Source organism: Erythranthe guttata, chromosome 7 (genome assembly GCF_056151865.1).
Source record: "Erythranthe guttata isolate IM_541 chromosome 7, IM_541, whole genome shotgun sequence".
NCBI classification, from domain to species: domain Eukaryota; kingdom Viridiplantae; phylum Streptophyta; class Magnoliopsida; order Lamiales; family Phrymaceae; genus Erythranthe; species Erythranthe guttata.
The window spans coordinates 2,959,573-2,976,785 of NC_142539.1; the positions used below are offsets into that span (position 1 = coordinate 2,959,573).

Here is a 17,213-nt window from a genome sequence, read left to right on the forward strand (position 1 = left end):
TTTACGTACTTAAATAGCCTGTAACTCAATCTTCAATATAATAATATCTTATATATTTGATATGAACTGCAATGCACCGGATAAATCCTCCTCTCGTCAAATAGAATGTCTAGTGCAACGAGTTCAAGCTCGAGTCATTCAACATTCTTTTCCACTCCAAAAACTAGGCCTAAACAAAAATAAAATCATATTTTTTTAGGATAAATAGCACTTAACCCTCTGTGCTTTTGCAGATGAACCCCTTTTGCTCGTAATATCAGCACATAACCCCCTTGTGATTTAGGGGTACCTTTTGTTAATTTTTCCGTCAAACTTAACCGCATATGTCAATCTTCAAGGGGGTCATCTGCAAAAATGAAATGGAAAATGTAATCACAAGGGGGTCATCTACAAAAAAAAAAAAAAAAAAAAAACTTTAAAGTTTGACACGTGTTGTTAAGTTTGACGGAAAAAGCAACGAAACTATCCCCAAACTACAAGGGAGTTATGTGCTGGTATTACGAGCAAAAGGGGCTCAACTGCTAAAGCTTGTAACCACATGGGAGTTAGGTGCTATTGACCCTTTTTTTTAATAAGAGAACATGCAACTACTTTAACTCTATTGAGTTCGCTCTTGGTGCAACAACTCACAAACCACACAAAAACTGTTGGCAAGAAATTCAAACTTTTGCAGTTTGTTAAAAGTCATTTGTTCTTTACACACGATTTTATGTCTGCCTCAACAGTTCTCCATCAAATTCCGTCAAACCCCGCTACGCTCCGTCAAATATGCTCCAACCCCCCTCTCCACTGCTGCCATCATCGAACATTTGCCACACAACCACATACAGTTAAACCTCTATAAATTAGTACAGTCGGGATCAGGGAATTCTATTACTTTAGCGAATTATTAAATTATCGTGTTAATAATTTAACACATTTTCACCGAGTCAGGACCGGGATAAACTATTATTTAATCGAGGTTATTAATTTATCGAGTATTAATTTATCGAAGTTCTACTATACAGTCACATACACATAATTACACACCTACATACAGTCCGACTGTGGTGATTTCAACCGTACATCTACACATAATCACACGCATAAGCACCCATATGTATGTGTTTTTAGTGGGTTGTTATTTAATCAGATCTACGGTTGAAATCCACCTAACGTAAATATCCATGTTTATTATCTCACTCCCCCTCCGACTACACCAAATTTACTTGAGACACTTTCATATTTGCTTCGTAAAAATTCGGGGTAAAAAATGCCATTAACCCAATAAAAAAAATTAGGAAAGGGGAAAATATTTCATAATATGTTTGGTGGAATATTTACACATGAATTATTTAAATAAATAAAAGGTACAAATATCGGATGGAAATGGTATCCTAGATCATACAGACCGCAGAATCCGCGGGAATTTTGAAAATCAGTTAAACGTGGTGACCCACTACTTCATCTCCCGTTGACTTTCATTTTTTTTTCTTCTTTTTTTCCTTTCTTTCTCATTTTCACTCAACACTAAAAAGAAAAAAAAAACCTGAATCTGAATTATCACACACCCACACAGACATGAATATATACACACACACATACGTATATATATCTTATATACATACATAATTTTGATGTAAGAACTTGGTACAATCCAATCCAATTCCATCCACATCCTAATCTCAGGTTCTTCTTCACCATCCTCTTGTAATTATATATATATATATATATATATATATATAGAGATATATATATTGATCATCTGCATGTCATTCATTTTTATTATAAATGCGATTTCGAAACCCCGTTTTTCGATATTCTAGTGTCGTTTTCAAGATTAGAGATTGGAAAGTAATAAATGGCAAAAAAAAAAAAAAAAAAGAATCGAAATGTCGGTATATATGAATTTGTGCTTATTAATGTATTTGCAGAAAGTCGGAAAAAAATGGGAGAAACGGTGTTTACGGCTTGTCTGGAAGGAATACAGAGTATCAAATGCGAACAAGGCGATATGCTGACAAAGCCATTCTTGGATGTCTGCAAACTTATTCTGCCCCTATTAGGTTTTTTTTTTCGATTTTTTTTTCCGTAATTATTTAATTTTAATTAGAGTATCGTGTTTAAATATTATTCATAATTTTTTTTTCTAATAATAGATAAATTTGGGGCTGCTATGACGATCGTAAAATCCGATATCAGCGGTAATATATCGGTAAGATTTCCGTTCTCGACATATATGTTACGTTCAAGCTTGAATTATTATATTTTTTTTTAATTTTTAATTTTTCAATTCTTGAGTTTCGTACTTCTTATGCTACTTGGATTGAGAATTTATTGGTTAAGAACTTGTTTTTTTTTCGTGTTTTTTATTTTCAATTTTTAATTTCACATTGTTTAAAAATATTTTTCGAGGTGTAATATTTTTTCGTGTTTTGATGATCAACTTTTGTAGAGGCTGGAATCTAAGTTCAATTCAAATCCTTCCAGATTCAACTACCTCTACAACTTGGTACAAGCTGAAGTCGAGACGAAAACTGCCAAGTCATCGTGCAGCTGTACCAACGGGCTTCTTTGGTTGACCAGGTATTTAAATATAAAATATTCCACATTTATACGAAAAATGATTTTTTTTTTTCAAATTTGACGATTTAATATTAATAATATGTTGCAGAGCAATGGATTTCTTAGTCGAGCTATTCCGTAATCTAGCGGAGCACCATGATTGGTCGATGTCGCAAGTCTGTAACGATGCATACAGCAAGACTTTAAAGAAATGGCATGGTTGGCTTGCTAGTTCGAGTTTCGCGGTAAAATAAAAATAATTAATTTAATAATGCATTCTAATTATATCAGATAATCATATATTCAACCATTAAATATTATTGAAATAATAATGGGATTTAATTTGTATTACAAAAGGTTGCTATTAAGCTTGCACCAGATAGGAAGAAGTTCATGGAGGTTATCGGCATCGAAGATGGCGACATTTACGATGATATGCAAAAGTTTTGCACCGATTTTTCTCCGATCCTAGTACAGATTCATAAGTTTCTGGTAACGAAACTTATTTTATTTTTCCGATTTTTTTTAATTGTTTATATATATATATATATATATATATATATATATATATATATATATATATATATATATATATATATATAATTATGTACAAATAAATTGTTTTGGTGCAGGCAAGTGTTGGATTGGACAGTATGAAATCTTCGTGATGGAATCAGTTCTACTTCTCGATTAGCTTTCGTCTACATTAATTTCTTCACATTTGAATCTCATGTTTATGATTTTACAATTATTTATTTATTTTAATCTTCCGTAGATTGTTAAACAGTAGGTATTTAATCCGACAATGTTCCGTTTTTAACTCAACGATGTTCCCATTTTAATTCTTCTAATGAAGTTTTTCCCCGGTTTCGAAACGTTTGTGATTATGTGCAACTGTCTTTTCTTTGTTTTTTTTTTTCTCGAGACAACTAAACGAAAAATTAAATGTAATTTCACAACATTCGAACAGTTCGACAAAAGTTTCTTGTACAAATATAGTGCAAGATGATAGCATTACAGAAAAAAAGCAACAAATAAAAATTCAAAAATGTAACTAAATCGAGCTTCGAACGTATTTAACAGAATGACTTACACCAACACCATGCACCAGGAGTACATAAACATCCAAGGCACTATATTTTTTTTTTAATACCTATAAATTCGACTTCTACAAAACATATAAAAATCGACTCACCTTACTTAATTTTTCTGACAGTAATAAAAGGCGTCGAAACAGGCGACAGGCAATAATCATCTTTGCTCTTTCTCAACAGTGAATTTGGAGTAGTGTTGGTGTTAATCTTGTTCTCCAGCGAGCTGAACGGTAAATGATTGGGTGCCTGAATCCTAATCGGCTTGTTGTCCTTATGCAGACAAGAATCCTAGTATAAAAATATCATACGCGTTAAGTCAGACGAAAAAAAAAATAAAAAAAAATTGAATGCCAACTGAATAATGATTTACAACAAATATTACAGATGTGTGAAATCGGAAAATTACCTCAAGAGCAAGGAAACCGAGATTTTCTTCATCGGAGCCCCTTAATTTTTGTTCTCCAATGTTTTCTTTCACATCAAGATTATCAGCAGACACGTTGGTATTTTGCTGAGGAAGCTCCCGATAGTTTCCGCACAGAGTAAAAATATTCCGAATTCGCATTTTACGCGACTCTTCGTCCAAAGGATTCCCATCTTGTTCTTCTTCACTTATATTATCTTTAAAAAAGTCGAACTTTTTCTCCTCAATAACTTCCTTCTGCACTTCCTCTTCTTCACCAATACTCTCTTCTTTACTATCTTCATCCTCGTTTTCGTACTCCTCTTCCTCAAACACCGTGGTCAAACACAACGCCTTGCTCGAAAAGCTCCCTTCACCGAAATTATTGTTCGTGTAGTAACCACCCAAACCGCCACCTGGCAGCACATTCGTCGTCTCCATATCGATCGATTGAACCAAATCCATTGACTTAACCATATCCGAATCGTCGTTGTTACAAACATCCAAAAGCCTCCTCATGAAACTGCCCCCTTCAATTTCTGCAGATTTACCACTCGTACCCCTAGAGAGAATCAGCTCCGTTTCGATCTCTTCCAATCTCCGCCTCAGCATTTCAATCTCCTGCTGCTGTTGGAATACTCTCTCCTCCATTTTCCTCTTCTCGATTTCTACCCTTTCGTTGATTTTCGAGTTCACATCCTCCACGCTTGCTTCTTTACTTGCCAGTTTGGCCCTTAGTGAAGAAACTTCTAGATCCTTCTTCTTGAGCTCCTTCTGTGCCTCGTTGCACTCTTTTTCCCTGAGCTTGTTCTCCATCTGTAACTTGCATATGAACTGATCAAGGGCTGCGATTCTTGATCCCAAAATAACGGAATCTTCGTTGTCTTTTTCTTTAATCGGTGTGTGGGGTCCACGAACTATGCACTTTGCTTTCGCCCCGTATTCTAAGGTGGCAATTGTTTTGTGCAATTCTTTAGGATCTGGGCTTGCACAAAGTATCATTAAAATTTTGGATTTATCGTCTTCGAAAGAATCCTGTTCAAGTAAATGTCGGAATAATTTCAGAAATACCATCAAAGCATATAATACATCATATATGTGTCTATATATATATATATATATATATATATATATATATATACATCTATACAGACCTGAAGAAGCATGGTGAGCTTGCTATCACGAAACGGTACGTGAGAATCTCCATTGGCAATAGATTCAACCACTCGTTTTAGTGCTACGTTGCCCTGATTGATTTTTCCAGTCTGTACACCAATAGAAATAATAATAAGTGGTTGAGAAATAAATATTATGATTTAAATCGAAGAAATCTTGAAAAATAAACTCACCTGCATTTTTGCTTCGAAGCCAGTTTGACCGGCTTGTTCGATATTTTCGGAACCGGCCATGTCCACCAGCATTAGCCTTCCTCCGACCGTTGGAACATCAAGAATTATCTGCAACAGAACAGTGTGGAAGAAGATATAACATATATTTAATTGAAAATAATATTTAATAAAGATCGAAAAAATGCAAGTTTTTGAAATTGATATTACCATGCAATGACTTCGCGAACTTCTTTCATTACAGAGGGTGCTTTTAACTATTCGCCTCTTCTCCACTTTCTGAATCTCTTTCAGCATCTTGCCAGCTTCGTTTCCTGAGATGAAGGTAGCGTTTTTCGCCTTCTTTCCCATTACTTCTAATCTCACCTGCAATTCATGAAATTAAATTTATGAGTAAATATCTTACATGAAGAAGACTGCGGTTCTAGTTCATAAGCCCTTAACTAACCGAAACCGAAACCGAAGTCAATAATAATCACCACTAAGAATTGAAATAGTTTCTCCAAATCGAGGTTCAGGAAAAATATGGCTCGAAACTATGAAACAACATCGTTTTTTTTATTACGTTTCGTATTGATTTACAAGTATCACACATACTTCATGGACAGAAAACATACAATCTTAAACAATAAATCAAAAGGCTCGTATTATTTCAACCGATTAATTCTTTAATTATCGATTTATTTTAATTCCCCTGTTGCTAGTAAAAAAATCAGTTCATCACGTGAATTAAAACAAGCTCATCCATAAAGGCCTTCCAATTCCAATTCCAATTCCCTTTCAGGCATTAAATCAAACACTTACAAGGCATAAAAAAATATAACAGTTTATCACCTTAGAAGCAGAGCCACCTTTGGACCAACCAAGACTGAACCCTCCACCACCGCCGCCATTATTAGCCGGCGACAAAAGATCGTAAATTTCTTCGTTGTAAACCTCCAACACAGTAACCTGCACAAACATCCCCATTCCGACTTTCGCCACGTCATCGTCTTCTTCCTCCTCCAAAATCCCCTTCAACGATCTGTAAACAATTCCAGGCTGAGTCGAACTGCCGAACATCGTGTGGCTCTTGCCGGAGCCGGTGGGACCGTACATCATAATTGTGCATTTCTGGCCCATCTTAACACCGTTGATTCTCGACTCCACGAATTTCTTGTAGAACCCATCTAGATCGTCGTCCTCCGACAGCGAAACTCCGTCCAGACTGAAATCCCTGTACCCGGTTTCCGTTCTGACCCGGAGGGATTTCCCGTCGGCGTTGGCATGCAGGGCCGACGGCGGATTCGCGGTGTGCTTGCTGTTTCTGTGCTCCGGGTGGTCTCGGATTCGTCCGACGACTTCCACGGGGTGATCCGGCGGCGGAGCCGCCGCGGCGGCGGCGGAGGAGGTTTCTCTGGGGAAATTCAGGCGGAGCTTGGAGGAATGAGGGGTTTTGGGCTGGTGGTGAGATGCGCTTGATTTCGACGAAGGTGTCGAATGGTTGGATTTTGATGATGGTGTAGGAGCCATTAACATCAATTTTTATTAATGCAACAAATTTTCGAATGTTTGGACAAGATGATGAATTGTGAAGAAGATCTAGAGAGAGAGAGAGAGAGATGAGAGAGAAAGAAATACGAATTTTTTCTGTGAAAAGAGCTAAAAAAAAATTGAGAAGATTTGTTTGGAAATAGGAAAGAAAGAAGAAAAGGAGAGAGAGAGAGAGAGAGAGAGAGAGAGAGCGATTTTGGATTTGAAATCAAAACTCAAAAGTAGCCGTTACGTTTCGTAACGTCTATATTCGTATAACTACTATTCGGGCCGGGTTTGGGCCCAACAAAGAATAATGAATAAGAAAAATCTATGTAAGCTATAAAATTGTTTGTTCTTATTAATTTGTTTGGATTAGTTATTACTTATAACACTAGTTAAATTGGAAGTAAGTTTGAAGAATATATCATTCAATTTAGTACTGGAAAAATTGTAGTTTTTGTCCTTTAAATTTGTACCGATTTCACATTTGGTCTCTCATGTTTATAAAAAACACATTTAGTCCCTCATGTTTTAATAATTTAACTTTATTCCGTTAGTTTTGACGAAAAATTGAAGGTAAAGACTAAAAGTGTTGAATTTTGAAAAACGATGAACCAAATATGTTTTTTTTTTAACATGTGAAACCAATTGTGGAATCAATGCAAACTTGAAGAATAAAAATTGTATTTTTTTTTCAATTTAATACTAGTATATTGTGTTTACTTTTAAATATGATATAACTGGACTAAGATAGTCTTAGGACGGACACTCTTCTTGACGTCGATATTGAAATGGAGTTTACGAATTCGAGTGATCCCAATCCGAATATTTTCAATTTTGGAACAATATTTTTCATTTTGAATTTCGAAAGTTTTGATTTCCAAATTCTTTCATAGAATTGGAATACATATATACTAGTTTTTGATATCCAATCTGATTTTAATTTTTAAAATCAATTTGGATATTCCAATCAATTTTCAAAAAGTATACCCATAATCAATTTTATTATGTATTTTTTACTTATTAAAGGTGACTAAAAATTTGCTTAATCCGTCCCATTCCGATTTTTTCCTATTTTGGAACAACTTCTTTTATTCCAATTTTTAAAATTCCGATTTTTGATTGTTTTTTTAAACGGAATTTGAAATTAGTTTTTCACTTAAAAAAAATCTTTTATTCCAATTTCCGAAATTCCGATTTTCGATTGTTTTATTTAAATGGAATTAGTTTTTCACTTAAAAAAATGGAAATTTTTGAAAGTGATAATTACGACCCAATCCGTCTGACTTTTACCATTACCATATTAATTATTGAAGTTAAATACATAATGTTATAAAATACATGATAATATGAATATAATTTCGATTTTTTTTTTAGATTTTCTAGAATTCTTTCCGAACATTAAATTCAAATTGAAAATCAAAATCATATATATATATATATATATATATATATATATATATATATATATATATATATATATATATATATATATATATATATATATATATATATATATATGTAAATTACACCCTTTTGGCACTTTGCACCCTTAAATTGCAAGATTGGCAGATTGCCCTTTAAACATAAATTGTTTGGCATTTTGCACCCCAAATCACTTTTGGCTTAGAAAACTTACCTGCAACTTGCTGGAAACTTGGAAGATGGGCAAATTCATAATTTTCTTATTATCTATCCTCTTCCCTCAATTTTTAATCACCGTTCCACAATTTTTAATCAGAAAATCAGAAAATCCTAAAATCTTTTTAATCATTTCTTTCAATGGTAACATCGATATAAACACTAAACAATAATAGTAAATCACTTCTTTTTTTCTTTTGAGTATGAAAAATAATGTAACTGGAAATTTTAGGCTGATCCCTCATTTTTTTTTTAATAGTCAATGACAAAATAAGGCTATTGAGAAGTTTATTTGGTGGTAGAAAGGTGGTGCCTATTAGTTTCATGATGGGAAGATTTTTGTGCTCCCATTGAATAGTTTGGATCTGCAAAATTATTAAAAAAAAATAGCGTTACCATGGAATAAAACTTGATTTTCTAAAGGTGTGTTATCGGACTCTTGTCTATATATTCCGACCATTCTTGAGTTTTAGTTAAGAATTTACATATTATGGCAAATAGAAACGGCTAAGAAGAATTTATGATTTTTTGATTAATAGGACGAAATATAAAAATGGTGGAACGATGATTAAGAATCGGGGGGAGAAGATAGATAATTAGAGAATTGCGAATTCGCCCATCTTTCAGGTTTTCAACAAGTTGCAGGTAATTTTTCTAAGCTAAAAGTGATTTGGGGTGCAAAATGCCAAACAATTTATGTTTAAATGGTGCAATCTGCCAATTTTGCAATTTAAGGGTGCAAAGTGCCAAAATAGTGTAATTCAAGGGTGCAAGGTGCCAAAAACCCTATATATTACTATATTAATCAAACAAATCGAAAAGACCGGAAATAAAAAATATGTGGAGTTTTATATTTAAAGATAATTAAAAACCATCGCTATCATTTTTTATCTTCATAATAATGTTTAGGGACCTTAAGATATATGTCCCTGGTGACAAAACTTATTAGAACTAAATAACAAGTCTAACTAAACATTTCCTTCACATCCTTTAAAACATTCATTCCAAAAATGCCTCCACACACAAAAAATAAAACATGCATCAGGTAATATTTAAACAGTATTTATTATTTTTACCATTATGCATTTAACAATTTTCATTCTTGCATCTCACATTTTTGTTATTATTTTTTTTTCGTAGAACATTTTTTTTTCATTTTGGTATTTTTTTCCTTTTTCTTTCCGCCTAGTGTTGAAAATTATGATTTTTTTTTTATTTCTTTCGGCCGTAGTCATCTATAGAAATCCGTAGGAAATCGTAGTAGTCCGTAGTCACATATGGATACTCGTAGGAAACCGTAGTAATTCGTAGTCACATATTCTCAAAACTCTAACTCCTTCTTTGAACCCTAGCCGCCAGACACCCATAGACACTCACAGACAATTGTAGACATGAAATCAAAAAAATTTAGATCTGCCCCACCAAAAACCCTAGATCTCCTCCATCAAAACATAGATCCGCGACGCCAACGTCACCTACGCCGCTAAAGATATCACAAACCTCACCCACGTTGTCGTCGCCATCCCCCACCCCAATATCGTTGTGTCACCGGCACCATCCCCCAGCGAACGCCATCCTCATGCCCAACACCGCGTCACCACCAGCGCTTCCTCCCCGAGCCGCGCTGCCACCGCCATCGCCATCCCTCCGCCCCATGTCGCCGCCTCCAGCGCCATAGTCGATTCCATCGTCTTAGCCACCATCTCCCCTTAAACCATGGAGTGGAGTGGTGGCGAGAGAGAGAGAGTTTGAGAATGAGAGAAAAAAACGAGCGAGAGAGATAGAGTGAACCAGAGAGTGAGACAAAGAGAGAAGAATAAAGAGGAAAAGTAGAACTGCGAGAGAAACGTGAATATGTGGGTTGTAAAATTCAGGGTGTAAGGGAAAAATAGAGATTAGAAAAAAATTAAGGATGTGGGTCTTATATTATTTCAAACTAAGGATTTAATTAAAAACTTGGATTTAGAATTGTCATTTAGTTCAAATTAAGTTTCATACGAGGGACTCGTACCGTATTACCTCTAACGTTGATTAATTTATTATCATATTGTAAAGGGTGGTTTAAATAAAAAAAAAAACTGAAATGCTAATTGTAGCGGGACTTTTACTGAAATTGGCTTATTTGCAGCGGTAGTCTCATTTGTCTATTTTCTAACTTTCTAAAAAATTGAAACTCTCTCAACTAAAAAAAGTCGAAAACTTAGAATCTGAAGATCGTTCGACAAATTCGAAACCAAACACAACATTTTTTTTATGGCCGATTCATATTACTTTTATAAGGTACAAAAAAAAAAAAAAAGAAGAAGAAGAAGAAGGGAGATCGTGCTGTGCAGCACGTAGGGTATAAAAAAAAAAGAATTTGAATTACCCGTCCTCTAGGGGAAGGGAATATAGGTTTAGTTTTTTTTTTTTTTTTTTTTTTTTTTTTTTGGTTTACTTTATTCCTTTAGTATTATTTGGTAGGGTGATTTTGACGAAAAATTTGATGATGAATATACAAACGAGTACAATAATTCGAATATGTGTTATCATGTTCATCAAATTATTACAAAATTCGATATTTAAAAAAAAAAAATAAATAAATAAAATATGAAGTTCCCGTTCTGCAGAACACAGAAACTTGAATAATCTTCAAGTTCCCGTGTTCTGCAGAACGGGAACTTCATGTTTTTTGAGTCCTCCGTTCTGCAGAGCACGAGAACATGAAGATTATTCAAGTTCATGTGTTCTTCAGCACGGGGATTCATATATATATATCAAAAAATAAAAAATTAAAAAGTTTTTTGAGCTTTCCGTTTCACAGAGCACGAAAACTTGAAGAAAGTTCAAGTTTCCGTGCTCAGCAGAACGGAAAGTTCAAAAAACTTGAATTCTCTGTTCTACAGAGCACGAATATTGAAAATATACCGGAATCGAGCCTCGTTTGTTACGGATTCAAAGTCGAAAAAATTTCCGAAATTCGAATGCCTTGAGAGAGTTTGGGAATAGGAGAGAGAATTAAAAAAAAAAAATGAAAAAAGTTCCACTGCAAATACGCAAATTTCAGTAAAAGACCCGCTGCAATAGCAAACACCCTAAAAAAAACGTTAATTCGATTTCCCTTGGTCACGATTTCTTCGTCGTTTGAAAATTTCAAAATCCGAAATAGAAAATCATTTTCCCGCGCCTGTGCACAAGAATCAGAAGAGTAGTAATTAATTACCAAAAATAAGAATCTGAAGGGTGAATTATGAAGTTCATCACCACCCACCCCCATCCCACCACCGCAATTTCCTCACTGTAATAAATCCTAGGAGATCAACAAAACTGAACTATCTTCATTTTTGTCGCACAAAATGTCCACAACATCAGCCCGGCAGGTCAGAGAACGCGGCAGCGGAGGGGAGAAAATCGCCCCCGCCGCTACGGCGGCGGCGGCAAAAACCACGCCGCTCTCAGGCAAGTCCGCCTCCACCGGGAAGGAGAATCCGAGGCCCACTTCTCGCATACGAGCCGCCACTCAAAAGCCCAGTATCCCTCTCATGGCCCGGATCGACAAATCCGCGGCGGTGGAGCCACGTGTCAGGAAGTCCACTTCATCGGTGCCCAGAGGTAGGAGTTCTAGCCCCTCTGATTTTACTAGGGTTTTTTCTGAATTGAGGAAGGAATCTAGGGTTTCGATGGGCCCATCGCAGATAAAAGTTAATACTTCTCGTTCGAACGAAAAAACCGATGGAAGGTGTAATCTTCAGAAAAGGGTTTCAAAAGATACTGTAAAAACTAGGGTAGCTTTGGATAAATTGGATCGAAACTCAGAATCAAACGAGAAAATTGGGGCTAAATTTATGCCAAATGGTGGTATTAGGAAAAAAATTGGGAGTTCGACTTCAATCTCTGTAAACAAGGTTTCGAATAATTCAAAGGAATCCAATCCCGTCAATGGCAACAGAGTTAAAGCCTCAGAGGAACGAAAGTCGAAGATGGTGAAAAATGCGAGTACTTCTGCCAGAGAGAATAGTGTTAACAAGTACCCCAGTAAGCTACACGAAAAGCTTGCGTTTTTAGAAGGGAAAGTGAAGAGGATAGCCTCCGATATAAAGAGGACTAAAGAGATATTGGATATCAACAATCCGGATTCTTCGACGATAATATTGTGCGATATTCAGGAAGATCATTCGGGTATCGAGAAGGCAATGGGTACCGATGTGGGGTCCGCGAAATGTGAAAATGAGGAGAAGGGCCAAGAAAAGAACGCGATGGATGCAAAGTGTTCGATTAAATGTCTGAATGACGAGGAGCTCGAAGCGAGGTTGTTTCCTCATCATAAGTTGATTCGAGATCGGTCGCTATCGAAAACAGCATATGAAGAATCAAAAAATGCAATGAATTTAGAAATCGTGGCTTTTTCGAGTAATAAGGAAACAAATGTTGGTGAAGAGGTAACTTCTGTAGCGGGCTCTTCTCTGAATGCGCCGAATGCCAAATGTGATCTTGAATCTTTGCTATTTGCCGACGAAAACTTGAACGAGTTTGATGATTATCAAGAAAAAGTGCCAGCTGTGATGCTTGAGACTGATGAAGAAGACAACTGTACGTATCAGTTGAATGTTATCGGATCGAAGTCATCAACTGGAGGGTGGTTTGTGTCGGAAGGCGAATCGGTTCTTCTTGCGCATGGTGATGGTTCTTGTTCTTTCTATGATATTACTAACTCTGAGGTATATGTTATTGTTTTCTCAAATTGGTTCGTGTAAGTTGCACTTTATATATATTTGGTTAAGTGAAAAAAGATCGATTTTTTTTTTCTGTTGTTATTACAGGAGAAGGCTGAATACAAGCCGCCAGGTGTCGTCTCACCGAACATATGGAGAGATTGTTGGATAATACGCGCCCCTAGTGCAGATGGGTGCTCGGGAAAATACGTAGTGGCAGCATCAGCCGGAAATAATTCCGTCGAATCAGGTTTCTGTTCGTGGGATTTCTACACGAAAGATGTTAAAGCTTTCAATTTCGAGGATGCAACGAATGCCCGTGTAAGAAGAACAGCTTTCGCATCCTTATCCAACAACACCATGCATCATGGAAAAAATCCTCTGAGGTGGTACACACCCTGTGGGCCGCTTATTACATCGACCGCCAGCTGTCAGAGAAGTGTCCATATTTACGATATTCGAGATGGCGAGCGTGTAATGAAATGGGAGCTGCAAAAGCCCGTTTCGGCAATGGATTGTTCGAGCCCTTTGCAATGGAGGAACAGAGGAAAAGTGGTGGTGGCTGAGGTGGATGGTGTTTCTGTGTGGGATGTGAATTCTCTCACTTCGAAGGCGTTGTTGTCTGTTTCTTCGTCTGGTCAGAAAATATCGGCTCTTCATGTGAACAACACTGATGCCGAACTAGGTGGAGGTGTTCGACAGAGGTAACCCAATTATGTCTTCACTTATTCTAAAAAAATATACGATTTCTCTTTTATGATATATGTATGTAGGGGTGGAAATTCGAACGGGAAATTCCGAATTCTGTGATTGTGATCCGATAACTTCCGAGTATAGAACAATATTTTTCGGTTTGAATTCTGATTGTTTTTGGAAATGAATTGGAATACATATTAGATTCCGAGTTCCGACCCAATTCTAATTTCCGAAAATATTGTTGAAAATTCTTTTTTTTTTCTTTTTGAAAATTACACATCATTAGATCAATATGATTGTGTATTTTTTAATTATAGGTTACCGAAAAATTGAAGTATGTTAATTCTGCGATCCAATTTTTTTGATTTGGGAAGAAATTTTTCGTTCCAATTTCCGATTTTTCCAATGTTTTCTGGAAAGACTTGGGGAATATATGTTAGATTCCAATTTGCGATTCGATTTTAATTTCAGAAAATTCCTTTTTTTTTCTTCTTCGGATTACACTTTTTGATATCAATATTATTATGTATTTTGTGTTACAAGTAACCAAAAACATGAAAGTTTTCGAATTGCACCGATTTCGATCCAAAAATTTCCAATTATGGAACAATTTTTTTATTCCAAACTCCAACTTCCGATTTTCCCAAATTTATGTTGGAATGGAATTTGAATTAGTTTTGCACTTCCGAAAACATAGAATTTTACCGAAAGTAGTAATTCCGATCCAATCCTTCCGACTTCGGGACATAAATATGTCTAAATCCTCAGTTTGTTCCGAGTAAATCGTATCAACACATTACAATCCTAATTCACACATATTTAATTCTCTACAGAGTTAGTTCATCGGAAGCCGAAGGAAACGACGGTGTTTTCTGCACACCGGATTCAATCAACGTGCTTGATTTCAGACAACCATCCGGTATCGGTCTCAAAATACCCAAACACAATATAAACGCACAATCGGTTTTCTCTCGCGGCGACTCTATATACATCGGATGCAATAATTATTCAAGTTCCTCTCTAAAAAATCAGTCTTCGTCACAAATACATCACTTCTCATTGAGGAAACAGAGCCTTTTAGCCACATATTCTTTGCCAGAATCGGACGCTCGTAATAAATCCACATCAGTGACACAAGTGTGGGGAAATTCGGATCTTGTGATGGGAGTATGTGGCATCGGTTTATTCGTTTTCGATTCTTTGAAGAATGAGGCGATAGAAGCTATTGGATTGGATGATGTGTGTTCTCCTTCGTTTGATTATTTGGATTCGAGGGTTCTAATCGTATCTAGAGACGGGCCCGCTTGCTGGAGGTACTTATTATAGTATGTGTGTGTATATATATATATATACACACACATTTAGGTATGCAGTAACTTATTGCTTAGTGTTTTACAGCTCTGCTAAATTTGTTTTCTTGGTTTAGTGTCTGAAATGCTGTTTTTAGGACCTTTGGAAAAATGTTGTGTTCTTGTCTTAAGTTCAAATTTGGCTCATGTAAGTTTCTTGTTCTTATGGATATCGAAAAAAAAATGTTTTTCGAATTTCGGTTGATCTTTTCTAGAACAAAATAGGCATTCTCGACGGATTGTGTGGCATTAAATTTTCTTGGATTAATCGTTTTCGTTGCAACTGATACCCTTGTGTTATATCGAATTGCTGAAAAACTGTTTTATCTTATTTTATTAGCAAAAGTCCCCTTGTGATTTCTTTTAGAATTTAGTAAACCTGTTTAGGGGGTTGTGTGTAAAAGAAGATTGAATGATGGGGTCCTTTTGCTAATAAAATATTATTTTTCCTTTAAAATAATAAATTATATTCGTACATTTCGGACGCGTTTCGTTTCGGACACTCGAGTACATCTGCTGGACACTTTATGGGTTATTTTCGCAATATATAAAAAGTTATAAAAATGTTTGAATAGCAAATTTTCAAATATTTTTGTTGCTTTCATAATTATTTACACGATTTAATGATCAATTGGAAATTGATAGTTGATAATAAAAGTTTGTATGAAAAATATATAAAATATTTTATAAATATACTCTTATAATTTTAATATTTACACGTTTTCTCCGAGCTTCTGTATTCTTATTTTTGAAATATGCGGTACCCCATATTCGTTTCCATATTTTTCCGTATCACTGTTTTCGTATCCGTGCAGACGTATTTTATATTTTATTATTTATAAGGATGCATATTTAATTTTAATGCCTTCAACTTTGGGTAGTCATCAGCCGCATGCCGCAGCTTTACAAAGATATTTTTCTCATGCAAATGCATTTAATTAGTATTTGAAATAAACCCACTTGACGTGACAATTTATTAATTTCCTGTTAATAATAATTAAATTATCTTGACAACTACCACCAAACAAATAAACAAAAGAAAAAAAAAAGCAGGGTCAGAAGAAAAACTATATAAGTATTGAATATAATATAAATTGTCAATGTTTTTATTAAGTAGTTTTTTTGGACTTTGCCATTTATTTGTAAGTGATTAAATAATAAAATCTACATCAATCACGTCTCTCGTATGATTATCTTCATTTGTTTATTGTTTAATGAAATTAGTTTCTTTCGCACCAAAAAAGAAAAATAAAAAGGAAATATGATTGTGTAGTTATGTTAAAAAAGAAAAGAAAAAAGAAATTTGTATAACAATTGTTGGACCCCACCTAATTAATGGGATGAGAGAGATTAGTGTGATAAGTATTGAGGATAAATTAATGAATATAAGGGCATTTTAGTCAAAAAATATATATTTTTCTAAAAATTAATTATATTTTTTAGGTGGTGTTTGCAAATGATTATTTAAAAGCAAAAGTTAGTGATTGTGAGTTAAGTCAGTTTTAAGTGCTTATTTCTAAAAGTTGGCAAATATTCCGGAAAATGAACTTAAATAGAAAAAAACATGGTTATGAGTGCTTTTAAAAAAATAACTTAAAGCAAATTATTTTAAGAAAAGGAAAAGCAAAAATTGATTTTGCACACCTGAAAACAGATTATGAGCAAAAAAAAGCTCATAATCACTTTTAAAAAGCTTTTGCATAATCTATGTGTAATGCTAAAAATGTCAGATAAAAGGGAACTTAAGAAGTATACGTGAAAAATAACACGTACAAAATTATGCCGAAAAGAACTGTCAAACAAATGCCCCTAAATATGATTTGTTCGACCCTACACCCGGTGATAAACACCGGGTAAGTTTTCTGCTGACACGTGTCTCTTTTTTGTATTTTATAATAGAGTCCCCGGTAAATTTGCCTTTAGAGGTTTTAAGA

At 35.0% G+C, this 17,213-nt stretch overlaps 3 protein-coding genes across 3 annotated transcripts; 2 read left to right on the forward strand and 1 right to left on the reverse strand.

The window, feature by feature from the left end:
* Positions 1-1,455: 1,455 nt before the first annotated feature.
* GLTP1 (glycolipid transfer protein 1) lies at positions 1,456-3,419 on the forward strand. The gene is made up of 7 exons (XM_012973094.2): positions 1,456-1,668; positions 1,914-2,045; positions 2,139-2,194; positions 2,435-2,565; positions 2,654-2,789; positions 2,902-3,036; positions 3,177-3,419. The coding sequence occupies exons 2-7, from the start codon at positions 1,928-1,930 to the stop codon at positions 3,210-3,212; spliced, it is 612 nt and encodes a 203-aa protein (XP_012828548.1). The 5' UTR covers positions 1,456-1,668; positions 1,914-1,927; the 3' UTR covers positions 3,213-3,419.
* Positions 3,420-3,474: 55 nt separating this feature from the next.
* On the reverse strand, positions 3,475-7,271 carry LOC105949843 (P-loop containing nucleoside triphosphate hydrolases superfamily protein). The gene is made up of 6 exons (XM_012973154.2): positions 6,222-7,271; positions 5,598-5,753; positions 5,391-5,498; positions 5,196-5,306; positions 4,045-5,076; positions 3,475-3,926 (listed from the first exon to the last, which is right to left on the reverse strand). Exons 1-6 carry the CDS (start codon positions 6,903-6,905, stop codon positions 3,741-3,743), a joined length of 2,277 nt encoding a protein of 758 aa, XP_012828608.2. The 5' UTR covers positions 6,906-7,271; the 3' UTR covers positions 3,475-3,740.
* A 4,360-nt stretch (positions 7,272-11,631) lies between these two features.
* On the forward strand, positions 11,632-15,474 carry LOC105949846 (KIN14B-interacting protein At4g14310). Its single transcript, XM_012973156.2, has 3 exons — positions 11,632-13,240; positions 13,343-13,938; positions 14,764-15,474. Exons 1-3 carry the CDS (start codon positions 11,879-11,881, stop codon positions 15,254-15,256), a joined length of 2,451 nt encoding a protein of 816 aa, XP_012828610.2. The 5' UTR covers positions 11,632-11,878; the 3' UTR covers positions 15,257-15,474.
* The last annotated feature ends 1,739 nt before the right edge of the window (positions 15,475-17,213 follow it).

Bases quoted from the DNA above. Each gene is read 5' to 3' on its own strand.
- GLTP1 (XM_012973094.2), top strand. From the start codon at position 1,928: ATGGGAGAAACGGTGTTTACGGCTTGTCTGGAAGGAATACAGAGTATC. The intron at 2,195-2,434 runs GTAAGATTTCCG...CAACTTTTGTAG, and splicing joins ATATCAGCGGTAATATATCG to AGGCTGGAATCTAAGTTCAA. The intron at 2,790-2,901 runs GTAAAATAAAAA...GTATTACAAAAG, and splicing joins TTGCTAGTTCGAGTTTCGCG to GTTGCTATTAAGCTTGCACC.
- LOC105949843 (XM_012973154.2), bottom strand. From the start codon at position 6,905: ATGTTAATGGCTCCTACACCATCATCAAAATCCAACCATTCGACACCT. The intron at 5,307-5,390 runs GTGAGTTTATTT...ATTGGTGTACAG, and splicing joins GCTTCGAAGCAAAAATGCAG to ACTGGAAAAATCAATCAGGG. The intron at 3,927-4,044 runs GTAATTTTCCGA...TTTTTATACTAG, and splicing joins TCGGTTTCCTTGCTCTTGAG to GATTCTTGTCTGCATAAGGA.
- LOC105949846 (XM_012973156.2), top strand. From the start codon at position 11,879: ATGTCCACAACATCAGCCCGGCAGGTCAGAGAACGCGGCAGCGGAGGG. The intron at 13,241-13,342 runs GTATATGTTATT...TTGTTATTACAG, and splicing joins ATGATATTACTAACTCTGAG to GAGAAGGCTGAATACAAGCC. The intron at 13,939-14,763 runs GTAACCCAATTA...AATTCTCTACAG, and splicing joins GGTGGAGGTGTTCGACAGAG to AGTTAGTTCATCGGAAGCCG.